Consider the following 27,465-nt stretch of genomic DNA (forward strand, 5'->3'; position numbering starts at 1 on the left):
AGCATATGTTCACTCCGACGCTGGCAAATACATTCTTTTAATACATGATTGAGATCTTAATTTTTCACTTTATATAATGTTATTCTATTTTTCATTAACTTCTGTTCATTATATACGTGTGGTCACTTCTCAGAATTGTTTCTGATACACAGATACGTGTGCATCGCCTGGGAACCTTCCCAGCATCTTGTGGAATTTTCCATTTGTGACATCATGTCAGCACTCAAAAAAAAATTCCGATTTGAAAGGCTTTTCAATTTTGGAATTTCAGATAAGGGGTACTCAACTTGTATTATTTATCACCATTTTCAATTCAGCTGCCTATTATTATAAAAGGCTGAAGTTGTTGCATTGTTCTCAAGTTATTTTTAACAACCAACAATACCCAATCTAATTAAACATTGGTAATCAAAATATTGCCATCAGAAGCAAAATTAAAACAAAAAAATAATGCTCTAAGCATATTTCAGAAGAGAAAATTTAATATTTCCTCATAGAATACTTTATAACTAGTAGAACATTTTAAAGTCAATCAGATAGAAAACCTCAAGCTGCTATTACACATTTGAAGTATATTCCACTGAAAGTATATTAAAACTTAGCTTGTCAGAAATATACAGAATATAACACATAACACACGAGAAGTTTGAAACTGGTGACACATTAGCTTAGACATCCTAACTGTACCACCAAGATCCACTTTTCCTACCCCTTTAACTTAGCCAAGTACAGCCTTGGATCAACCCTTTTACTGCCAAATCTCTCATCCATGCACTTGCCAAATCTTTTGGTAACCCTTCCAGTGCCCTTCCACCCAACTTGTCCCAATTATGAACATCAGTATTAAGCCACAAAAATCTCCTCAAAAATGAACAAAGCACAAAATTCTTTCAAGAATCTGCTTCTTCCAAAGCTATACTGCACCACTCAAAAAGTCATACCTTGTCTCCTATAGGTAGGCCCTTTAGGTCAGGAATGTTAAATGGCTATCATGTATAGCATTACATTTCGCAAATCCAGCAACTGTGCATCCACTGTGAGATGCACAATACAGTGGCCACCAGGTATATTGCATCAAGGAAACTATCTTATCAATATCTTCATATTTGACATCTACACCAATAAGACCCAATGACAGAAATCATTTTAAATATCCAGTTAAATCAATTTCGATCCAAACACATCGTATTTTAAGTCAATGACATTTCAAGGCAGCTTATACACTAATAAAAATATTAAGACATTATTGACTTGATTTTTATCAAAGCAGTTGGATTCAATGTGAGCATATTACCTGTTGCAATTTGTGAATTTACATGTTCAGGATCAATAACCTGAAATGTCTCCTGCTTATCTTTGGCAGGGTGCAGAACATCTCTCCTTAAAAATGAGCTAACATCTTCTATAATCTGAGAACTTGGATTTGAACTTGGCACAATCTCCAAACTATCAGTTCCAATTCCAGGTGACATGGAATAAATACATACACTAGAAAAACAAAAAGGTTAATAAAAAGATATGAAGAATAATATGTAAACAAAACTAACTTTGTCATATGTTTTATGAACAGACAAAAATCAGTTAAAGCAGACTATCTTTACGTCTTCCTTTTATAATTTCTTTCGCTAATATCTGGCTGTAGTCCAATATCCCCCAGAAGAAATAGCAATCAACATACTACTTCGAGTACTGATATAGGGCATTTGATCTGAAACATTAACTTCCCACAGAAGCTGCTAGACCTGCTGAGATTTTCCAGCATTTTCTGCTGTTATATAAATAATATTTTGACCCACAACTTTCAAGACTCAATTTAAACAGACTCTGAGAGATATCATAAACCTAATTTCTCTACCCAAGAAATTATTAATATTTGCCCTTTCAAGTTTAGTACAGGTGATCCCCATGTTACAGCTATTTGGGTAATAAAATATGCCCTTCCAGAATTCACAAATTACTATTCCAAAAATTAGAGATATGGAATACAATTTGTTTCACTCTCACAGATTTTAAGCAATAGAAGTAAATAAACTATTTTTGTTTCAACCTGACTTAATTGAAGCAAGCACAGATAACATGGCTCTGTATTACCAAAGATCACAATACAGGCCATGTTCTAGGAATACAGCCCTCCCCACCATCAGACCCCACCCTGTAATGCAGCAGTCACCTGTACTCTATATGTATTTGTGAACTAGAGAGATGAGCATTTGTAATTTTCTTATTTTTTTCACTGCTGATTTTTCAATAGCAAGCAGTTCCTTCATTTTTGCATTTATGCTCAAATGCACCAGGTTCACACTGTTAATTTGAGAATTATTAGGAGCAAAACAGTCAGAAACAGGATACTTGCTTTTGAATTCCATTTTACCACCTAGATTTCATATGTCTTCCTACCTTGTCCAACAGGAATCTACCTATCCTAGTCTTCAAACTTTCTATTAAACTATAGGCTCAGAGTGCAGTTCAACTGTTAAAGAAGATGAGCACCACAGAATCCATTATCCTCTGGGTGAATAACTCCTTTCCCAAACTTCACAATTTGGATAAACACAAAAAAGAATAGTTTATGTAAACCATTCTTTACTGAAATAATAGATTATTTCATAAAATGGTAGTGCTCAAATTTTCTCCTTGATTCTTCAAAAGAAATGTTTCCAAAGCTACTGGCAATCACCGAAATAGACAGTATATGCAATTCCCCTTAATAAGAATGAAACTGAATCTCTAAATTAGGAAGAAGGAAAGAAAAAAGGAGACTGAGGAATGGATGTGGAAAGGGAGAAAGATACAGGGCAGTGGGAGGACAGAAACTGCAAGGCAGAGAAAACAGACAAAATTACAAAAGAATCCCATCTACCTATTGACAATTCAGACTTCGTCTTATCATATTAACAGTGTACATCATATGATTTAACTTCCCAGTTCCATGGAATACATTTCCAATACCACTTCACCTCAGTCCTGAGGTATGTCTTAACCATTCAGCTGGTTCCATTCCAATATCTTATTGCATCACTCCCTATAAGCAACAGACCTAATCCCCTGAGCTGTTCCTCCCTCATCCTTTATACTTAACTATACCTCCGGCCTCTGATCTTATTTTACTTGGTTTTCACTTGTTCAAATTTCTCCAAAGACAATGTCATGACTAGCTATTTTTCAAATACATAAATGAGAAATCAGCATTTGGTTATTACCTCTCAAGAAAATTTTCCGAGCTGATATGTTTTTTCCATTCAGTAAGTACAGAGTTACAACTCATCAGCTTGCATGTAGAAAATATTTTCCCTGCCATAAATAATTTAGAATAATATAATGACAATTTCCATTTATATCACACTGTTAACATTGCAAAATTAATCTAAAGGCTGCAAAGGAAAATTGTTGACCAATGGTATAGCAATTAAACTCGGGGATGCTGAAAGAAAGAAAACTGAAAGAGTGGGCATATCTCAAAGGGCTAGGGCAGATAATAAAAACAGGGAGGTATGAAATCACAGAGGTATTTACAAAGAATGAGAACTTTAATATTGAGAAGCTGCTTAACAGGAGGCCAGAATTGATCTGGATAAACAGAAGTAATTGAGTAATAGGATTTAATACCAGCCAGGGCACAAACTTTAGGATGACCAGAAAAATCAAATGAGAGAGGTCAGCCAGGATTGTGTTCAAATAGATAAGTCTGTAACATAGTAATGGCATAAATGAAAGTTTCATACAAACATACAAATTAAGTACAGTGGGTTGCTATTTGACCCCTTGAAGCTAATTTATCATTTAATATGCTTATGGGTGATCTAACAGTAATCTAAACTTCACATTTCCATCTATTATGTGGTATCTTACACTCACTTGCTAATTAAGCATCTAACTCTGTCTTAAATTTATTCAAATGCTCCGTATTCACTAAGAGAATTCGAAAGACTCATGATCCCTTTGAGAAAAGTATTGTCTTAAATGGTTCACTGTTTAATTTTAATAGAAGAACCTTAATTCTAATTTGTTGATATTGTTCCATAACTGGAAATATCCTTTCCATATCCACTCCATCAAAAACCCTCAGGCTCAAGTAAACTTTAATCAAGTTCTCTTCCACTTTTCTGCAGCAAGTCCAACTTTTTCTTGTAAGAGAGCTCACATATTCCAGGTATTAGTCTAGAAAGTTTTCTCCTAACTGCTTCCAACACATTTACATTCTTTGTTTAAATAAGGAATTCAATATTATGCACAGTACTCCAGATGTAGTCTCACCAGTCCCCTACACTACTGAAGTATAATAAGATGAGAAGACTGTTAGAACTCTAAAAATTAAACAGAAACTATGCGGTAATTCAGGGTGAACGAAAAAATGATCTTCTAGAATTTTCACTAAAAAGAAAAAAGAATGCTTTTTATTCAACTACCACGACTGTGCTGCAACACACAGCTCAAACCACATCATCAAGTTCGCCACTGACACGACCGTGGTGGGTCTCATCAGCAAGAACGAGTCAGCCTACAGAGAGGAGGTGCAGCGGCTAACAGATGGTGCAGAGCCAACAACCTGTCTCTGAATGCGAACAAAACAACAGAGATGGTTGTTGACTTCAGGAGGGCACGACGCGTCCACTCTCCGCTGAACATCGACGGCTCCTCGGTACAGATCGTTAAAAGCACCAAATTTCTTGGTGTTCACCTGGCGGAGAATCTCACCTGGTCCCTCAACACCAGCTCCATAGCAAAGAAAGCCCAGCAGCGTCTCTACTTTCTGTGAAGGCTGAGTTAAGTCCACCTCCCACCCCCCCGTCCTCACCACATTCTACAGAGGTTGTATTGAGAGCATCCTGAGCAGCTGCATCACTGCCTGGTTCAGAAATTGCACCATCTCGGATCGCAAGACCCTGCAGCGGATAGTGAGGTCAGCTGAGAAGATCATTGGGGTCTCTCTTCCCACCATTTCAGACATTTACACCACATGCTGCATCTGCAAAGCAAACAGCATTATGAAGGACCCCACGCACCCCTCATACAAACTCTTCTCCCTCCTGCCATCTGGGCAAAGGCACCATAGCATTCGGGCTCTCATGACCAGACTATGTAACAGTTTCTTCCCCCAAGCCATCAGATTCCTCAATACCCAGAGTCTGGACTGACACCAACTTACTGGCCTCTACTTTGCCTATTATATAACCATATAACCATATAACAATCACAGCACGGAAACAGGCCATTCCGGCCCTCCTAGTCCGTGCCGAACTCTTAATCTCACCTAGTCCCACCTACCCGCACTCAGCCCATAACCCTCCACTCCTTTCCTATCCATATACCTATCCAATTTTACCTTAAATGACACAACTGAACTGGCCTCTACTACTTCTACAGGAAGCTCATTCCACACAGCTATCACTCTCTGAGTAAAGAAATACCCCCTCGTGTTTCCCTTAAACTTTTGCCCCCTAACTCTCAAATCATGTCCTCTCGTTTGAATCTCCCCTACTCTCAATGGAAACAGCCTATTCACGTCAACTCTATCTATCCCTCTCAACATTTTAAATACCTCGATCAAATCCCCCCTCAACCTTCTACGCTCTATTGTCTTGTCTATTATTTATTGAAATGCTTGCACTGTTTTGTGCACTTTATGCAATTGTGGGTAGGTCTGTAGTCTAGTGTAGTTTAGTTTTCTGTGTTGTTTTCACATAGTTCAGTGTAGTTTTTGTACTGTTTCATGTAACACCATGGTCCTGAAAAACATTGTCTCGTTTTTACTGTGTACTGTACCAGCAGTTATGGTCAAAATGACAATAAAAAGTGACTTGACTTGACTAGATGACTTACCTGCAAATTTAAAAAATAAATTCGGGAGTTAATATCTCAAATTAAAGAAACCGAATAATAATGATGATAAAGTCCTTGAGCCAGACACTTTATATTTTAGTGCAACAAACATAATGGATTTCTGAAGGTTTGCACACAGATTGTGTAAATTATGCCCTGAGTATGTATGCTCATGACAATATACTTGAACTTAAATAACGTAAGGATCAATTTGACTTATGGAACCAGAAGACATTTACTTAACAGTAAAATAGATTCGCCATTTTGCAGCCCATGGAGTACGTCACATTCTTAGCAGCTCCCTTTTTTATATATTTTATATCCCACTGACAGCTCCCTTTTAGCTTTGATGATTTATTACTTCTACTGAAGGATTTATCACTTCTACTGAAGGATTTACGACTTAATTACAATGGCCGATAAAAGTCGTTCTGGTATTGAACTGAGAAGCAGCAAGACTTTTCCTGAAACAGAGCAAACAGAACAAACCAAGAAAACTGAAGAACCTGTTACTTTAGCAGGAATATTTTCTTCAATACAAGACATGAAGTCAGAATTCGGGTCGCTTAACACTAAGATTGATAAGCTGACGGGTTCAAACGGGAAGCTTGAAAAAGCCATCTCTACGGTACAAGACTCTCTGAAAAATCTGGACTTTCAGCTTCACACACTTCAACAGACTACAACCCAAATTGAGAATGAACATGATCTATTCAAACAAACTATTAAAGATCAAGGAATGAAGATATCTTCAATGGAAAAGAAAATCAATGAAATTACCTCGGAACTATCTAAAACGAAGAAAAAAATGGTTGATTTAGATAGTAGAGGGCGTCGGAGGAATTTGCGTATTCTGGGACTGCCTGAAAATACTGAAGCTGGCGATCTGTTAAAATTCTTCTCAGATATGTTGTACTCACTTTTTAGTGAGACCCTGGAAGCTAGCCTCTTAATTGACAGAGCCCATAGAATTCCATTTTCTCGGTGTTCATCTGAATTACATCCTCGACCAATTGTACTTTCTCTGCATTATTATACAACTAAAGAAGCCATACTTCGAGAAGCCAGAAAGAAGCAAAATCTAATCTTTAAATCAGCAGAAATTCGTATAGTCGAAGACTATCCCCCTGAAATCTTTGCCAAAAGAAGGAAATGCCGAGAAGTTATGAGTGAAATGTATAAATTAGATTTATACCCCTCCCTTCGCTTCCCAGCAAGGCTGATAATCTTTCCTGAAAAGTCTCAGTCATTGAGAGTCTACTCTCCCCAGGAGGGATGGGAGTACATTAAAAATCTGAAAGTTAAGCCTACTGAATAAAATCTTAAAGTTAACCCAATTACTCAATAGGTAATTCTGAAGTATTTTATTGTACAAGTTGTTTATGGATCTTCTGAGTTAAGTTTATTTTATACTTTTTTTAGTCTTTGGTATGGGACGTGGATGATTATTTTTTTTTACTTATTAATAATTAGTATATACATAACTGTTGTAGGGAACTTTTATAGTACTATACTCTAATGGTCCGTACAGGACCTGCTGTGTATTAATCTTTTTATTTCTTTTATTTGTTTCAATACTAATATAGTTTTAGGTCTGTTATATATATACTCATTTATTCTTCTTTTTCGAGAGAAAGAACTTTGTTTGTAATATTATTTGCTCGGATTTATTCTATTTTTATTGAATATGTGATTAAGATACTTTAGGTGATTTTAAGATGGTCATTGCCGATTATGTTTTCATTACTGTTAGACATAACATTGTAGTAGTTGAATTCTGTTTGTGCTTTTTATTATGGCTATTTTGCATGGGATTTTTGCTTTAACTTATTATACGTAGCTGCAAAATGGAGAATAGGGTCAAGGGTTATTAGTTTAGCATGTAGCCAGCCTATTGGTCGCTGGATTTCTCACCTTTCGGGGGGGGGGGGGGGGAGGGTTCTATTAGAGTAAGTTTTTTTCTTGATTGGGCAGTTCTTTTGATGGATTTTTTTCTTGTAAATACGTCACTCCTTCTGGTTGTATCTGTGCCTTTTGGTTTAATCTGTGCTTGCGTAACATTTCTTTTATATAATATTAAATCCAATTTTAAACATGGATGTTAATAAAATTAATCTAATATCTTGGAATTGGAATGGTGTGAATCACCCCATTAAGCATAAAAAGATTTTTAAGAAATTAAAAACACTTAACGCAGATATTACTTTTGTGCAAGAAAATCATATATGGAAACAGGATGAGGACAGATTTTTCCAATTTTGGAAAGGACCTTTGTACCATTCGCTGTCAAATAATAAAATAAGAGGCGTATCTATCTTTCTTAGCCCCAAAATCCCTTTTGTACACTTTAATACTATTACTGATTCGATTGGAAGATACTTAATTGTTACTGGTTTATTATGCGAGCAAAAGGTAGCTCTGGTGTGTGTATACACACCTAATGTAGATAATTCTGATTTTTTTAAGAAACTTTTTCTGAGTTACTGAATCTGAATGAATCTAAGTTGATCATGGGTGGTGACTTTAATTGTTGTTTAAATCCAGCGATTGACAGATCATCAACCAATCCGTCACTTCCTAATAAAGCAGCGGCCTGTATTAATTCTTTTTTATTAGAATATGGCCTGGTCGATATCTGGAGATATAAACACCCCAATGATAAAGATTTCTCTATTTTATCACACATTCATCATAAATATTCTCGAATTGATTACTTCTTTTTAGATACACGTTTGCTATATTCCATTGTTGAGTGTGGTGATGACATCACTGCGCTGTCAGATCACATGCCTTTAAAGCTAACCCTGAAGCTTTCGGATAGCTCTTTGAAAATGTCACAGTGGAGACTGAATCCTGTATTGTTACATGATCCAGCTTTTGTTAATTTTATTAAGGAGCAAATTTCTATATTTTTTGCATTTAATACAACTGAAGGAATGTCAAATCTGATTATATAGGACACGTTGAAATCTTTTCTTAGGGAACAGATAATCTCATATTCAGCAGCTTTGAGAAAGAAAACTAAAGAGGAATTGTCAGTGCTTATTAATAAAATTAAAGAGATAGATAAAGTGTATTCAGTTAAACCTACTGAAGACCTATATAAAGAAAGGGTCGAACTTCAATCACAGTATGATTTGCTTCTGACCTTTCCCATTGAACAGCAAATTTTTAAATCTAAAAGTTTATTTTATATACATGGGGAAAAATCTGCTAAGCTTTTGGTGGGTCAGTTGAAGGCTGGGATGGTCAGAAAACGGATTTTAAAAATTTGTAGACCAGATAGAACTGAAACTTTATATCCTTATGAAATTAATAAGACATTTATGGATTTTTATTCTAATCTTTATAAATCTGAATTTTCTGATGATACTATTATTATGAATAGATTTTTGCAAAGGTTAAATACACCTCAAATTTTGACTCAAGATGTTGATATATTAGATGCACCTATTAAATAAGAGGAGATAGCCAAGGCTATATCCTCTATGCAATTAGGGAAAGCTCCAGGACCTGATGGTTATACAGTAGAATTTTACAAGACTTTTCATGAAATGCTTATACCACATCTTCATCAAACATTTACCAATTCTATATCCTCTGGGAACCTTCCAAAAACTTTGTATGAGGCATTAATCTCATTGATTCCTAAAAAAGGAAAAGACCCACTGGAATGTGCATCCTATAGACCTATTTCTTTATTGAATGTAGATTTTAAAATTTTCTCTAAGATTCTAGCTAATAGACTTGAGAATATTTTGCCTAATGTTATCTCAAATGATCAAACAAAATTTATTAAAAATAGGTACTCACATTTTAATATTCAAAGATTGTTAAATATCATTTATTCCCCCTCAGTCAAAGAATCTGAATGTATTGTATCTCTGGATGCAGAGAAAGCCTTTGACAGGGTGGAGTGGCCTTATTTATTTCAGGTTTTGAAGAGGTTTAATTTTGGCCCAGGATTTATTTCCTGAATTAAATTGATTTACCATGCCCTGGTGGCTGCGGTTATAACTAATGATCAAAAGTCTCCTTATTTTAGATTATATAGAGGAACCCATCAGAGTTGTCCCCTTAGTCCTTTATTATTTAATTTGGTTTTAGAACCACTTGCTATTGCTCTTAGGGATTCTAATTCTGTGCAGGGTATTAAGAGAGGGGATAAATTACATAAGGTTTCGTTATATGCAGATGATTTATTAGTTTACATTTCAAATCCTAGGAAATCTATTCCTTTCATGTTATCTATATTTACGGAATTTAGTATTTTCTCTGGATATAAACTTAACTTACATAAAAGTGAATTATTTCCTATTAATAATTATTTTGATTATTATGATCAAATACCTTTTAATATTGTTAAAAACCATTTCACTTACCTTGGTATCAAAATTACTAAAAATTTTAAAGACCTATATGGGTATAATTTCTCCCCTCTAATTGAATATACTCAACAAGCGCTTTCTAAATGGTCGCCTATGTCGATGTCATTGATAGGTCGAATAAATGCTATAAAAATGGTTATTTTACCAAAATTTTTATACATACTTCAATCAGTTCCCTTTTTTGTTCCAAAAACATTTTTTGATAAAATAGATTCTATGATTTTGTCTTACGTTTGAAATAATAAAAGCTCTAGAGTGAATAAACTTTTATTGCAAAAATCAAAAAAAGATGGAGGATTGGTCTTACCAAACTTTTGGGCAATTAATATTATTGGGCAATTAATATTCGTTATATTACTTTTTGGATTTATGATATAGATAACCAGGATCGCCTTTCATGGTTACCTTTGGAGGAAAATTCGATAACGGGGTTTTCTTGAGCTTCTATATTAGGAACTCCTCTTCCGTTTTCATTCTCCAGAATAGGCAGACAAACTCTCAACCCTATTGTTAAACGTACTTTAAAAATCTGGTTTCAGTTTCATAGATTTTTTGAATTAAATAATTTTCTACTCTCTAGAAATATTTACTCTGATTTTTTTTTAAACCATCAACTCTGGATAAGGCTTTTTTAACATGGAAAATTAAGGGAATAAAACTTTTTTAGATTTGTTCTTACAGGATTGTTTAATGTCTTTTTCGCAGTTAATGGATAAATATGATATCTCTAATACACATTTTTTAAGATACTTACAGGTTAGGAATTTTTTACGTGATTTTTTTACCGAATTATTCTTTGGCCTACTCTTCAAATTTGGCTTATGCTATTTTTCAGCTTAAACCATTTCAAAAACAATTAATAGCTATCATTTATAAACAGTTAATGAATGCTCGCATGTCGCCTAATGATAGGGTTCAACGCACTTGGGAAATAGAACTTCAACATTCACTTTCAGATGATCAATGGAGTAAAATTCATTATCTAGTCAATAATTCATCTATCTGTGCACGCCATTCCTTAATTCAGTTTAAGATAGTACACAGGGCCCATATGTCCAAAGATAAATTGGCGCATATTTTTCCTAATATAAGCCCTATTTGTGACAGATGTAACGCAGAGGTGGCTACCCTAACTCATATGTTTTGGTCCTGTGTAAGCTTAAATAATTTTTGGAGGGATGTGTTTAGAATATGATCTAAAGTTATAGATGTGGATGTTCAACCCAATTCACTTACGGCAATTTTTGGGATCATTCCAGAGGAAGCAGGCAGAGTGTCTGCTTCTACCCAACAGGGTGTCTGCCTTTTCAACTTTACTGGCTAAGAGAGATATCTTGTTATACTGGAAAGACTTTAATCCACCTACTATTTTTTATTGGCTCTCCTCCATTATGTCATGTCTAAGTTTGGAGAAAATTAGAAGCCAAACGTTTGATACATCTTTTAATTTTGAGCAAGTCTGGCGACCCTTTATTCAACATTTTCATATGATTTAATTTATTTTTTCTTCATTTATTTTTCTTAATTCTCTTTAGGGAAAATCCTTATCCATGAAGGTTCGGAGGTGACTGGAATGGTGTTTTCCTCTTTCTTTTTCTTCTAATTTTATCCTTAAATGGACTGCCCAATCTTTTTTTTGTTCCAGTTTAGGTTAGTGGGGTTTTTTTCCCTTTATTAAATAAAATTTCCAATCTTTTTTTTTTACGATTTGCTAAGAGGAATTGTGGTTTCTTGATTATATTGTATATATAACAGCGTAACATTTTACTTATCTGATTTTGACAATATATACTTTTTTTACTGCTGTTTATACATCTTTTGTATTATCTGTTTGCCAAACTTCTCCTCTGATTTGTATATTTTTTTACTAGAAAATCAATAAAAAGATTGAAAAATGAAATGAACAGTAAAATAATACATAGAACATAGAAATTTACAGCACATTAAAGGCCCTTCGGCCCACAATGTTGTGCTGATCGTGTAACCTACTCTAGAGACTGCCTAGAATTTCCCTAGCACATAGCCCTCTATTTTTCTAAACTCCATGGATCTATCTGAGGTTCTTAAAAGACCTTATTGTATCCGCTTCCACCACTGCCGCCAGCAGTACATTCCACACACCCACCACACTTTGTGTGAAAAAGTTAACCCCGTAATCCCCTCAGTACCTATTTCCAAGCACCTTAAAATTATGCCCCCTTGTGTTAGCCATTTAAGCCCTGGGAAGAAGCCTCTAGCTATCCACACGATCAATGCCTCTCATCATCTTATACACCTCCATCAGGTCACCTCTCATCCTCCGTCACTCCAAGGAGAAAAGGCCGAGCTCACTCAACCTATTCTCATAAGGTATGTCCTCCAATCCAGGCAACATCCTTGTAAATCTCCTCTGCACTCTCTCTGTAGGATCAACATCCTTCCTGTAGTGAGATGACCAGAACTAAAGTAATGTAAGCAATTCATAAACCAGATGAATGCCTGTACAGCAACAGGGTAGTATCAAACAGTCAGGAGCCATCTGAATCCATCAAATACACATCTTACCCACTAAATACAAATCAGAGCAGTAAGAATGAAGAAAGAATGCCATTTCTTGCAAACAAATTGAGACTAGAATTGAATGTAGATGAGGGGCAGTCTAGACTTCAGCCAGAAAGAAAGCCTGGTGAAAATATACATCAATGCAGTGCCCTGAATGGAAGAACAAAATCAGTCAGCACATTGGAAGGAATTTTGTTTTATTCTTCAACGTATTTCTCAGTTCTTTTCCAACTAGTGAATCAATAAAGGAGAAAGATTAAGAGTAGATATGGTAGTTACCTCGAATCCATGGTCTCCTGTAAACATCATTGCTGAGTCCATCTTTGTAATAGTACTTGTCAGAATAATCTGTATTATGAGGTGATGGAAGTAGTAACCAATTTACTGTCAGCTTCCGTTTGGTCAAAATCTGTACAGGTAACAGATTATTATTAACATGAAATGCAATTGATTTTTCAAAGAGTATGCAAACAATACAAAACAGAAATGTGAAAGAGGCAGTCATGCAAAGATCCAAAACAAAATGGCCTCCTATCACACTGCAGAACATCCTGAAGCATTTAACAATCATTGCTTTTTAAAATGTGGTTGCTGTTAAGTACCCATTTCTCCAATTTGTGATTAAAATCGGTTCCATTTTAAAATATTCATCCCTATTGTCAAATTCCACCCTGGTCTCACTCATTTTATTCAAGTAATCTACTCCAACTTTAACTCTGAGGTAGTTGCAACTTCTCTGATTCTGGTTTCTTGATCAACTTCTATCTTAATTTCTACAATACTGGTATAAGAGCCCTCAAGAGTTCCAGAACCCAGAGATAAGGAATTCTTTTTCTAAGCAATCTTAATTCTCAATCTCACTTGCCACATTAAAACTAACTAATTGATGTAACTTTTGTGCACATGGTCCTTGTACCTTCTTAAGCCACCACTCAAATTCAATTTCTTTCACATTAATATTATTGTGAAGTACCTTGAATGTTTTACCTTATGACCTAACTTTCCATATTAACCAATTTGATCGGAGAACCTCTACAACTTATTCCAATGGGAACCGTCACCTCACGTTATCATAATTAAGGTCAATGTCCTCCTTACCTTCTTGACAACATAAAACTAACTTGCTTGCTTGCTAACTTTCCTTGCTTTATCAGCTCCAAAGGGACTTTAATCTAAAATGTTCACTTTGTTTCTCTTTCCACAGATGTTGCCTGATATGCTGACCGTTTTTTTTCTATTTTAATTTCAGATTTTCAGCATCTGCATTTTTTCTTTAAAGAAAGCACCCTACAGAGTGTTGCATACACAATACAAATCCATCAACACATCCAGAAGAGTGTCAAAGAGAGGAAAAAGTAGCGCTTGGTCTTAAATACTTCTTGTTCTGGAGATTAAACTTCCTTTGTCCTACACAGAAAATGATTCAAGTTACGCAAATGAGAAAATTATTTCTGCTTCTCTTTTTCTGCTGATTGATGTTCCACTTCAAAATAAATTTAGGTTCTTGCTGTGAAATCATTGAGGTTGCTGTGCAAGAATGAACATAAAGCAGAACAGCACTGGAAGAGCCATTTGACCCATGTTGCTGTGCTGTTCTTGATGCCTATTTACATTAAATGTCCTCCAACTCTGTATCATCCCTATCCCTCCATTCCCTTCAAATTCATGCCTCTATCTAAAAGCCTCTTGAACTTCACCAAACTGCAGGTTCCACTACCACACCTGTTAACCTATTCCAAACAGCCACCATTCTTTGCATAAAATTTAAATTGCTCCAAGTCACCTCCAAAGTTCCCTGCTCTAACATTAAATAAAAATTCTGGTGGTTGACATGTCTGCTCTGGAGAAAAAAAATGTACTAACTTATTTATGTATCTCATAATTTAAAAACCTCTATCAGGTTTCCTCTCAGCCTCTGACACTCTAGGAGAGCAACACAATTCTGTCCAACCTTTCCTTACAGCTCAGATCCTCTAATCCAGGCAGAATCTCGGCAATCCTCTTCTGCACACGTTCCATTCTCTAGAACTTTCCTATAATGGGGCAACCAGATTTGCACACAATATTCTAAGTATGGTATGACTAATGTTTTATAAACTGCAGCATGATTTTATTCCTGTTATACCAACTCCCCTACCAATGTAGACAACCATGCCAGATGCCATCCTTACCACCTTATCCACTTACATGGCCACTTTCAGCGAAGTATGGATCTGCACTCCAAGATCCTTCTGTAACCCAATGCTAATAATGGGCCCACCTTTGACTTTCACTTGACATCCCAAAGTGCAATACCTCACATCTGCCCAGATTAAACTCCATCTGCCACTTCTTTGCCTTATCTATAACTTTTTAAAACACAGATTAGCTTAATATGTCACATTGGAACATATAGTGAAATTTGTTTGCCATCAATGACCAACATCTGAGAATTATGCTGTGGACAGCCCACAAGTGTTACTATGCTTCCGGCACCATCATAACATGCCCACTACTCACTAACCTTAACCATAAGTCTTTGGAATGTGGGAGGAAACCGGAGCACCCAGAGGAAATCCATGCTGTCATGGAGAAAACATACAAACTCCTTACAAAAATCAGTGGAAATTAAACCCTGATCAGTAAAGGCTACTGTTGTAAAGCACTGCACTAACTGCTACACTACCATGGCTGCTCTATCTATATCCTCCTGCATTCTTTTATAGTCCATTATATTGTCCACATCTCCACCAATCTTGTTAATCCAACCATCTATATTTTAATCCAAGTCATATACAACAAAGATAGCACAGATTTTTGAGGAACACCACTGATCACAGACCTTCCAGCCAGAATAACAGTCTTCTACCCCCACCTGTTCCATGAGCAAGCCAGTTCCAAATCCAACTAGCAACTTACTCTGGATCCTACGCATCTTTACCTTCTGAATCAATCAGACATGAGGGGCCTAACCAAATGCTTAGTAGAGCCTAAGTAGAATACATCCACTGCCTTACCCTCATCAAGCACCTTTGTCATCTCTTCAAAACACTCAAGTTTGTAAGGCATGCCTGCTTTTCCAAAATACCCATACATTCTATCTTTGTGTCCTCTTCAATAGCTTCCCTTCCACTGATGTGAGATTCACTAGCTGTAATTACTTGAATTATCCCTATTTCCTTTCTTGAACAAAGGCACAACATTTGTCACTCTCCAGATCTCACCTGTTGCTAGCAAGGACACAAAGATCTTCATTAAATACCTAGCAATCTCCTTACTTGCTTCTTTTCATCTTCTGAGATACATTGCATCAAGCCCTGGGGACATATCCACCTTAATTCTTTTCACAAGACCCAGCACTTCAGAATCAGGTTTAATATCATCAGCATATGTTGTGAGATTTGTTATTTGTGGCAACAGTACAATGCAATACATAACAATAGAAAAAAACATGAATTATAGTCTCTATATGTGTGCCTTCAGACGTCAGCACCTCCTTCCTGATGGTAGCAATGAGAACAAAGCATGCGTGGGTGAAGGGGGTTCTTAATGATGGATGCCGCTTTTTTGAAGCATTGCTCCTTGAAGATGTCCTGGATACTACAGAGGCTAGTGGCCATGATGGAGCTAACTAAGTTTATAACTCTCTGTGGGGTCCTGTCAGGGGGAGGGGGGGTCCCGGTGGAGAGGGAGGGGGAGAGAAAACATAGCGGGCAGAAAGCTCAAGTTTGTTGGAGTGTATGGACCAGGGTTAGTGGGATTGTGTGGGAGAAGTGTGGTTGTTAAGGATAGGGTGTGATTATGCAGGCAGTGGGAAAAATATCCCCTAGAGTTTGTAAATCTCATACTGGAGATGCCATATCACTTCACCCTGCCATGTTGTTTTTGGTCCACGTCTTCATTATCCAGGTCCCCCACTTGCCTTCTTTGGGATCTTTCCCCTCATTAAATCCATTTTGAAGTTTAAGGTTACCAATATGTTAAGGTGATGGGGTTATCACTCATGTTTAATGTTGGAAGGGTTTTAATGTAGGGAATGGGTTCTGTGATTTGGAGGTTGTACACCAACTGGTGGGGGTGTGGAATGAAGGGCCAGGAATGGGGATAGGGTTGGGCAATAGAAGTGGAGGTTTCACAGCGAAGGGAGGGGTTGTATGGAACCCAGCAGTGGAGGGGGGTGGGGGACAGGAAAAGAACTGATGGTGCTATGGGCTGAACTTAGTCCCCTGGTGGGGACAGAGCTTAGGTTTATGGGAATGTGTAGGAGGGGTGTAGATGTTAGGTTTAGGGGTAGAGTTGGGAGATAGAGATGCAGGCCTAACCTATCAGGAGAAAGAGGAGTGAGGATGGGACATGGCGTTAAGTAAGCTTGTTTGTGGGGTTGTGGCCAGGATTAGTCAGGGTGTTGTCCGGGTTAGTTGGGGTGTGTGGGCTTTTGAATTAGGGTTTGGGGTAGGGTTGGGGGATGGAAGTGAGAGGCTGGAGGAGTGAGTGTATGATGTTTCGGAGGCGGGGGGGGGAGAGAGGAGGTGTGAGGTTATAGCCAAGTCTAAATAAGACATAACTTCCCTATGTTGTATAGTTTTCAGTGATCTCTTTTGTAGTTCCTCCTTAATCTCAAAATATTCCAGCTCATTGACATGTCCCATTTTGATTTCACAACACTGCAAATCCTTCTCCTTGATAAATACTAACACAAAATACCCATTTAGTATCTCAGCAACCTGCTCTGACATTAAGCTCAAATTCCTTCTATCCTTAAGTGGACCTCCCCTTAGTTATCTTTTTTTTCTAATACAAGTGTAAATTGCCTTTTCAATCTCCTTGATCCTGCTTGTCAATACTATTGCATGCTCCCTTCTGGCCTTCCTAATTGTCTGCTTGAACATTTTCCGGTTATTTTTATATTCCGCAAGGGCTCAGCCTGATTTTAGCTTACTAAACATTACATATGCATCCTTTATCTTCCTGACTAAATTTAGCATTTCTCAGGTCATCCAAAGTTACCTTACCATTCCTGTCCTTACTCCTGACTGGAACATGCCAATCCTAAACTCTGATCAGCTAGACTTTAAACAATTCCCACATCAGATGTGGACTTTCTGACAGCAGCTATTCCTAATCAATGCTCCTTAGCTCCTGTCGTAATTTGCCTTTCCACAATATCCAACTATATCTTACTCATAAATACCTTAAAACACAAAGTTGTGGTCAATATTCGTAAAGTGTTCACCCACTATCAGTTTTGGCTCATTTTCCCAAATCTAGGTCCAATATACTTACTTTCTAGTTAGGTCTTCAACATACTGTTTCAAGCGGTACTCCAGGAAGCACAGGAAAAAAAAAAAATCGCAAAATAATGTGGCAATGTTTTTTTGAAAGCAAATTTTACATTAGACCCGATTTCTGGCTGGCCAAATTTCATTTTCTCTACTCAGTGAAAGTAGAGAATTAACAATTTAAAAATACAGTACGGCATTTACTGTTGTTTCTGCAGTCATTTGGATCTGTACAATTTTTTGATAGCCTCTTGAAATAAATACCCATTAATACTTCACATTGAGCAATCTAGCCAGCCATTAAGAGGAAAGGGGATCAGAGGTTTATAATTATTTTTATGGTGGTCAAATGGAGCATTGAACGAAAATGCAGTACTTTTTTTCAATGCTCAAGACAGGATTTTTTCTCCCCTCCGATGTTTATCAGTTGCTGGTGGTATATGCAAAAGAGATTCACCAATAAATAAAAACTTGCATCTCTACAGCAATTTCTTAAGACTTCAGGATATCTCAAAGAGCTTTCCATCTCAGGAAATTATTTCTTAAGTGTAAACCCATGAGATTGGCTATTGCATCCACATATGCAATTGCCAATCTACATTCAGCCTGTTTCCACACTGGACAACAGATTTTCAGCCTGTTTCCACACTGGACAAAGTGTTGATTCCTCAGAAATGTTCTGTGACTATGATAGAATGATTGAAGCTGAACACAAATATAATTTTAGACTACTTGTATCACATAGAAATTTGGAGAAACAAAAAATTAACTTTTATTGAATATAATGCGCTTAATTGCATAACAGCACTGACACCATGCAATAGTTCAACCAAGCTAAAAATGTTTTGTTGATGATTTTCATTTGTATTCCGTGTCTGAGGCTTCTCACAAGTATCCAACAATAATCAGACAGAATTGATGGATTCCAGTTTCTCTGATACCATTTCTCCATGACCGCAATATCCTAGTGAAACCTTTCACTGACATTGGCAAGATTTGCAGAGAAGTAGTTTAAATGGGAATGCAGAATATGAATCTTTGGTGACATGCTGCACTTCATGGTTTTGTACGCATGAAGCTTGCTGTCAACCAGCTGCACATACTTTGATGCTCTGTAGTTGCCAAGAAACTTTTTAACAACCAAATTGAATGTATTCTATGCAGGTTTCTCTGGTACCAAATTGCCTGCCATTGATGACCTGCTTGCTTTGTGGACCAATAAAATACCTTCCTTAATCTTGTCATCAGTTATTCTGGAAAACATCTGTCTCAAATACCAAAATCCTTCACCTTCCTTGTTCTTCACTTTCACAATGCTTTTCTCATAAGCCCTGGTTTTATATGAAGAGGAGGGACACATATCTTTTTTGAGTCTACACGTGGCTTATCTGCCACACTTTTCTGCTCTGGAACCAACTGTTGATGGAGTGGCCAATCCTTTTTAATGAAATGAGGTTCTTTAGCATGGCTATCCTATTCACAAATGGAACAACACTGCTGGGTGTATCTGAGCTCCATTCCTAGCAGCAGCACTACAACTTTAGATCACCAGATGTTCCAGTTGTAGTTGCTGTACTAAGTGCTTCGACAAGACTTCCAAATGTCAGTAGTTTCCTTTCATGTGTACTACACAGAAGATTGGTACTGAAGGGTGGACATCGCCATTGTGTAGTAGCACAGCTTTCAGGCTCAACACTGAAGAATCAATAAAAAGACACCATTGCTGTGGATCTTGCTGGCAACCCAACGCAAGCCCAGACAACATACAAAACTTTTCAGCTTGCATTGTGGGCAACATTAATTGACTTGAATTATGAACTGAAATAATAAATACAGGTGATTCCACAAAAAATGGTGCATGATAAGAAATTTCATGGTGATTTTCACAAGAATCGATAAGATACCCCCAAAATTATTCAGGAAACAAAATCTTTGTCCGTAATCAGCAACATAAGGGGGACAAACACATCTGCTTTTTTTGGGGGGATGTAATAATTGAGTAATAAATTTTGCACAGAAAATCAAATAAAACTCTGTTGTGAAGTAACTAAAACATTTGACTCCTTCTAATGTTGAAGATGCTCCTGTTGGTTCATATGGAAGAAAATGACTTTGACTGATAGGGAACCTACCTGCATTGATTTTCATCACTGTTATTAAGTTATGAAACTTCAATCAGTTCAGTGAGCAAACATTTGAAGGTACACAATTTAGTTTCTCTAGAATGCAGATTTGAGTATGCCAACACTTCAAAACACCCCAGCTTCTTAAGCATAAATCACAAATGTGCCTTCCCTTTACCTGGTGAACATAGTCTATGGCATGGTAATTAACCGCTGTAAACATCATGAAACTTCTATCAGTTCACTTCTCTTGTATTCCTGCATTACAGACAGAAAGGATTAACATTTAAAGGTGTTAAAAGTGAAATGAAATTGCCATTTTATCTCAGACAAGAGAAAATCTGTAGATGCTGGAAATCCAAGCAACACACACAAAATGCTGGAAGAACTCAGCAGGCCAGGCAGCATCACTAGAAAAGAGTACAGTCAACATTTCAGGCCACTTCATAGACTGTATTCTCTTCCATAGAAGCTGCCTGGCCTGCTGAGTTCCTCCAACATTAAGTGTGTGTTGCTTGCCATTTTATCTGGCAAGTTTAATATATTTAATTGTGTGCATGTTAGAATTCTTTATTAATATATTCATTATATCACAGTTGTTAATTCTATGTTGAACACTACAGAAAACAGAAATATGTTAAAATCAATATTCCATTTTTACCTAACATGGAGCTCAAATGTTTGATGAAAGCAAAACAGCAAATAATTGAGAATAGACTTGAATATTATCTATTCTGTACAATATCATAGCAAACCAAAACCAAGAGTCAGAAAGATCCTATCCAGAAAGCCTCTCAAGTGGACTATGGAAATTCCTGAAATGCACAAAATTAGTAAATTAAGTAATAATAGGTGGAATTTGGGATTAATTTTGGCAATGGCTACAAATCAGCTAGATGTTAAAAGAAAAGGGAACTGGCATGACAAAGAGTAGCAGAGAGAAGCTGACAAAATAGTTATAAAGTTAGCAAAAGGATGTGGGCTGAACATTACAGAACGGCATGCACAATTAACGAAATCTTGCATTTCTTTAAAAATTTTCCACATCCTTTTTCGAATATTTCAAACCTTACAACCGAAGTGCTTTTGAAGTACACTGTTTTTGCATAGAAACATAACACCTAATTTCTGCATAAACTCCCATAAGTAGCAGAAGTACAAGGATACATACATCAGGGGAAAAAACGCATCATATGCGCAAAATATGGTGGAATATTTGGAGACGGGTTAAAAATAACAATGAAACCTAATACTTTGAATGAAAAATTCTGGAAGCAATCAAACATTTAATTAGGACGGGAGAAAATGTTTACTCACTATACCGTTTTACACTATAGCTCAGTTTTTTTCGTGGATGCGAGTATTAGAAACGGGAATTTAAACCCAATGGCGATTCCCCGCCGGCCTAACCGTCGGCGCAGGCCCAGGCGCTGGAGGAGTGAGTGAGGGACGGCGCAGAGGCGCGCCGCGAGACCCTCCTGGGCCCACCGCCATCTCCAAGGCAACGCGACTGCTTTCCAGTCAAATCGGCGGTTGGTTCATTTCTCGCAGCTGGTCGTTGAGTTATGGCATCTCACGGTTTTATATATATAAAACATTGCTTTGCAGCACGGAAGACGGTTAGTAGCCTCGTTTGTCAGATACGCTGCTGTTCTGGAGTAAAGGTGGCAAATTGACCTTTGCATAATGGATTTTAGTAAAGCTTTTGATACTGTACCACATCAACACCTGTTAGCTAAGCTTGACTCCTTGGCATCCAAGGCTCTATCAGGGTTGGATCAAAAGCTTTTTAACTAAACGGCAGTGGAAGGTATTAATCGACGGGCGATCCTCATCCAGCTGTCCAGTGTTTTCGGGAGTACCACAGGGCACTGCCTTGGGTCCACTACATTTTTTTAACCTATATAAATGACCTTCCAACTTGTGTTACATCTGAAGTTAGACTGTTTGCAGATGACCTGATTCTGTACAGACCCATAAATTCTCCAAATGACTGCAATACCCTTCAACAAGCCATTAACTCACTGTGCAAGTGGGAGTCCTCCTGGCAGCTGAAATTTAACATCTACATCATGAGAATGACCCACAAGAAAATTTTTTACCATCATCAGTACTTCATGGGAAATGCTGCACTCCAGGAAGTAAAACATCACCCCTACTTGGGCATTGAACTGTCAGATAACCTTAGCTGGGGAAAACACATCAACCAAACCATTTCAAGTTCCAACAAAATCCTTGGCCTTCTACGGCGTAACTTTTGGAATTGCTCAAAAACCACAAAAGAAATTGCTTATAAAACACTCGTCTATCCAAGACTTGAATACTGTAGTGCCATTTGGGATCCCTACCAAACCATTCACATCAATAACCTTGAGAAAGTCCAGCGAAGAGCTGCCAGGTTTGTAACCAGTGATTATAGAAAGATCAGTAGTATTACAGATATGCTTCTCGACCTCAAATGGGATACCCTCCAAAGATGCCGCACAATAGCCAGGCTTACTACCATTTACAAGAAAACTCATTCATTAACTCCATCCAACATTAGTTACCTTTTGTGTAGCCAGAATAACAGACCAGCAACCCGACAAAACCAATCCCTGAACTACAAGGCCATCCAGACCAACAAGGACTGCTACCACTGCTCACTGTACCCCAGGACCATTCCAGTTTGGAACTCCCTGCTGCCACACATTAAATCTGCTGCTGATAGTAAAACTTTCAAGTTGCTGCTCTTAAACGCTGCAATTTATATTACAACTGCATGCATGAGGGACTGCACGTTTATAGCCCAGCGACAGCGGTTGATGCAGTATGGACAAGACAAGACAGGAGGCCATGTGGCGGCTCAATAATAGTTATATGGATACTGTAAATAGAAATTCTATGAGCAAAATGGCAGTCCTGATGCAGGTTTCCACCCGAAACACCGGAATCCCACAGATACTTTTAGACTCTCACAGTTCCTGCAGCAGATTGTTGCTCTAGATCCCAGCATCTGCGATATTTAATATCTCCGAGAAATTGTTTTCTGCTATTTATGCCTCTTGTGGGTTTTCAGATTTGCAGTATCTGCAGTTTTTGATTTGTTTTCTTTTTAGTCAGGCTTTCTTGGTCCATTACCACCCTCTTTCATCCTGCATCATGATGGCCAATAACCTACAAACCAAACAGCACTGGAATATGAGCAACACACACAAAATGCTGGTGGAATGCAGCAGGCCAGGCAGCATCTATAGGAAGAACAGTCACTGTTTCAGGCCGAGACCCTTCCTCAGGACTAACTGAAAGAAAAGATAGTAAGAGATTTGAAAGGGGGAGGGGGACTCCCTACGTGACTCCCTTGTCCATTTGTCCCCCCATCCCTTCCCACTGATCTCCCTCCTGGCACTTATCCTTGTAAGCGGAACAAGAGCTACACCTGCCCTTACACTTCCTCCCTCACCATTATTCAGGGCCCCAGACAGTCCTTCCAGGTGAGGCGACACTTCACCTGTGAGTCGGCTGGTGTGGTATACTGCGTCTGGTGCTCCCAGTACAGCCTTTTATATATTGGTGAGACCCGACGCAGACTGGGAGACCATTTTGCTGAACACCTATGCTCTGTCCACCAGAGCAAGCAGCATCAACAAGTGGCTACACATTTTAATTCCACGCCCCATTCTCAATCTGATATGTCTATCCATGGCCTCCTCTACTGTCAAGATGAAGCCACGCTCAGGTTGGAGGAACAATACCTTATATTCCGTCTGGGTAGCCTCCAACCTGATGGCATGAACATTGATTTCTCTAACTTTGGTTAATGCCCCTCCTCCCCTTCTTAACCCATCATTCATTCATTCATTCATTCATTCATTTATTTATTTATTCCCTCCCTTTTTTTTCTCTCCCTACTCCTCTCAAAATCACTCTTTGCCTGTTCTCCATCTCCCTCTGGTGCTCCCCTCCCCCTTTCTCCCGAGGTCTCCCGTCCCATGATCCTTTCCCTTCTCCAGCTCTGTGTCCCTTTTGCCAATCACCTTTCCAGCTCTTAGCTTCATCCCTCCCCCTCCTGTCGTCTCCTATCATTTTGCATTTCCCCCTCCCACTTTCAAATCTCTTACTATCTTTTCTTTCAGTTAGTCCTGACGAAGGGTCTCGGCCTGAAACGTTGACTGTGCTTCTTCCTATAGATACAGTACTGCCTGGCCTGCTGTGTTCCACCAGCATTTTGTGTGTGTTTTACTTGAATTTCCAGCATCTGCAGATTTCCTCGTGTTTGAGCTTTGCAATGTGAGAGGGCTACCCTGAAAGCACCAAGGTCTGAATTCAATCTGGGTTGATGGAGCTGTGAGTCAGCATTACATTTAGTGGCCACTTTATTATGTACACCTGTATACCCTGCTCATTAGCCTTGTAGCAATAAAGCATGCAGACATAGTGAAGATGTTGATAAATGTAAAGGAGTATTAAATATTCTCAGGTGTTTGGGTATTCTCTGGGTGCTACATGAAAATCTTTGTTGACCAGTTCTGCTTGTTTAATTAGATCTGTTCTTGATTATGGCTGTGTAGCTTATAGATCACCTTTATCTTGAACTTTAAACTGTTTGGGTGTGATACAAGTACAGGCTTTAAGACTGAGTTGTGGTGCAATAAGGTTGTCCCGTTTCAGGTTTACTGGTTGAAATGGGACAATTTTCCTTATAACTGTGAAGGTTGAAGTTTATGTTAACATACTGGATTAACTTGAGGGGGCAAGGAAATGATCAGTCTGTTAAAGGTGTGTGAGAGAACTGTTGGGAACATCATAAGAAAGGTGTTTTTATTTTTGGGTGGCTGGGCTCCTATCATGTCAGGAATATGGATTTGTTGGATTATGCATTATATCTGACTGTAGCTTTCTTGGAAGCCCCTCAGATTTTTTAGATTTTAGGTTACATGATTTAATAATGTCTAAGGATTCTGTTATGTCTGAGTGTTGGTTCATCAGTCTATTAAGGAAAATTGTTTTGATAACCATTTTTTACAGATGGATCAAAAGATTCTGCTGGGAATATTGCTGTGGTTATTTTTGTGCATGAATTATAACTAACAATAAAGAAATGTCTTACAAACCATTTATCAGTATATACAGCAGAATTGGTTGCCATCATTTTGAGTTTATAGTGGGTGGATAAATTTGTCCTTGCAAAGTTGTAATTTGTTCAGATTCCTTTTCGGTTTTGATGAGTCTTAAAACAGGTCGTTCTAGCAGTAGGTCAGACCTACTGCTGGAAGCTCATCAAACATTATTTCATATTCGAAGTATTGGTTTACTTGTCTTTTTCTTATAGGTCCCTGCACAGAGATGTGAAGGGGAATGAGTAGGTTGATTGTTTAGCTAAAAAAGCCATTAAAAGTTCAACAAAAGTGGATGTTGAATGTCACTTAGCAAATCAGAAGCTGGGGGTGTTAGGGTTAAGAATTAGGGGATTATGGCAAAATTTGTGGGATAATGTCTAGGGAGGGGTAGCACCTCTGATGGGGGAGCCTGCCGTGCCCTTTTACAGGGCAGCTCGTCCACCCTTGGTCCCTACCTGGTGCTCAGCTCTCACCTGTGGCTCCAAGTAGCTGTAACGCACAGCGGTCACACCCCGGTAAACCGTCTCAGCAGATGGGCCAAACCAGGTGAGGGTAGCCGAAGGGTCTTCGACCCTCGGTGAGGTAGGGGATCTGCCTATGCCAGCATGGGAAGTCTGGCCCTGGCATATTGAGCGAGGGATACCGATTAATGGTCCAACGGTCAAGAAGGCAGGCCAGCAGGCGTTGGTGGAGTGCTAAGAGCACGACAAGGCACTTAGACGTCCTGGTCATCCACTGCAAGAGGTGGTGATCTCTTTAAACTCACCTGGCAGAAGGCAGAATGCATTGAAATCGCAGCAAGAGGCGGAGAGGGAAGAGGTAAAAGAAGCTCGGAGAGAAGCTGTTTTTTTTAACTCATCGCGGCAAAGAGGCTAGACTGCGCAGGCGCGTGAAAGTCGGCCTCTGAGATCAGCGGGGGAATTTAAAAAGTGAGCAGAGACTGAGTACGAACTTCACTCTAGGTGAGGTAAGGCCAGGTAAGCTCCTTTCATTAATCTAATTAGTTCAGGAGTAGGTAATGGAGGTAGCAGTTAGGGCAGTTGAGTGCTCTGTTTACAGTATGTGGGAAGTCAGGGTGAGCACAATTGTCCCTGATGACTACACCTGCAAAAGGTGCATCCAGCTGCAGCTTCTGACAAACCGTGTTAGGGAGCTGGAGCTGGATGAACTTCGGATCATTTGGGAGGCAGAGGCAGAAATAGACAGGAGTTTCAGGGAGATAGTCGCCCCTAGGAGTCAGGAGACAGGTAGTGGGGTGACTGTCAGGAGAGGGAAGGGGAATAGACAGGAAGAGCAGAGCACCCCTGTGGCTGTTCCCATCAACAATAAATATACCGTTTTGGATACTGTTGGTGGGGACGACCTACCAGGGACAAGTTGCAGTGGTTGCGTCTCTGGCACCGAGACTGGACCCTCAGCTCAGAAGGGAAGGAGGGAAAAGAGGAGAGCAGTAGTGATAGGGGATTCAATAGTTAGGGGGACAGATAGGAGGTTCTGTGGAAGATATTGAGAATCCCGGATGGTCTGTTGCCTCCCTGGTGCCAGGGTCTGCGATATCTCGGATCGAGTTCTCAGTATTCTCAAGAGGGAGGGTGAGCAGCCGGATGTTGTGGTCCATGTAGGGACCAATGACGTGGGTAGGAAGAGTGAGGAGGTCCTGAAAGGTGAGTTTAGGGAGCTAGGTGCCAAGTTAAAAGACAGGACCTCCAGGATAGCAATCTCGGGATTGCTACCAGTGCCACGTGCAGGTGGGTTTAGTAATAGTAAGATAGTGCAGATCAACACGTGACTGAAGACATGGTGCAGGAGGGAGAGCTTCAAATTTATAGATAATTGGGCAGTTTTCCAGGGAAGGTGGGACCTGTTCCGGCGGGACGGTTTACATCTGAACTGGAGGGGGACAAATATTCTTGCAGGTAGGTTTGCTGGAGAGGCTCCAGTGGATTTAAACTAGTTATGAGGGGGGAGGGGAACCAGAGTGTAGGAAGAGATGTATGGGAGAAGGAAGAAAAAGAAGACAGTAAAGTTCTTTGTGCTGTTAGAGATAAACAGAGAGGAAGAGGTGGAGAATTTCTTAAATGCATTTATTTTAATGCTAGGAGCATTGTAAGAAAGGTGGATGAGCTTAGAGCATGGATTGATACATGGAAATATGATGTTGTAGCTATTAGTGAGATATGGTTGCAGGAGGGGTAGGATAGGCAACTAAATATTCCTGGATTTCATTGCTTCAGGT

The 27,465-nt window shown here is 38.6% G+C and overlaps 1 protein-coding gene across 1 annotated transcript in view; it reads right to left on the bottom strand.

The window, feature by feature from the left end:
- The window catches only part of shoc1 (shortage in chiasmata 1), a 142,782-nt gene extending 120,923 nt beyond the window's left edge, over positions 1-21,859 (bottom strand). The window contains exons 1-5 of the mRNA XM_073048597.1: positions 21,448-21,859; positions 20,309-20,388; positions 13,029-13,158; positions 3,201-3,291; positions 1,295-1,488 (exon numbers count right to left, since the gene is read on the bottom strand). Of these exons, the coding sequence (XP_072904698.1) occupies positions 1,295-1,488; positions 3,201-3,291; positions 13,029-13,158; positions 20,309-20,356 (463 nt within the window). The 5' untranslated portion in view covers positions 20,357-20,388; positions 21,448-21,859. The remainder of the gene's footprint in view (positions 1-1,294; positions 1,489-3,200; positions 3,292-13,028; positions 13,159-20,308; positions 20,389-21,447) is intronic.
- Positions 21,860-27,465: the final 5,606 nt, after the last annotated feature.

The sequence above is a fragment of the Hemitrygon akajei genome, chromosome 6 (genome assembly GCF_048418815.1).
Source record: "Hemitrygon akajei chromosome 6, sHemAka1.3, whole genome shotgun sequence".
NCBI lineage: Eukaryota > Metazoa > Chordata > Chondrichthyes > Myliobatiformes > Dasyatidae > Hemitrygon > Hemitrygon akajei.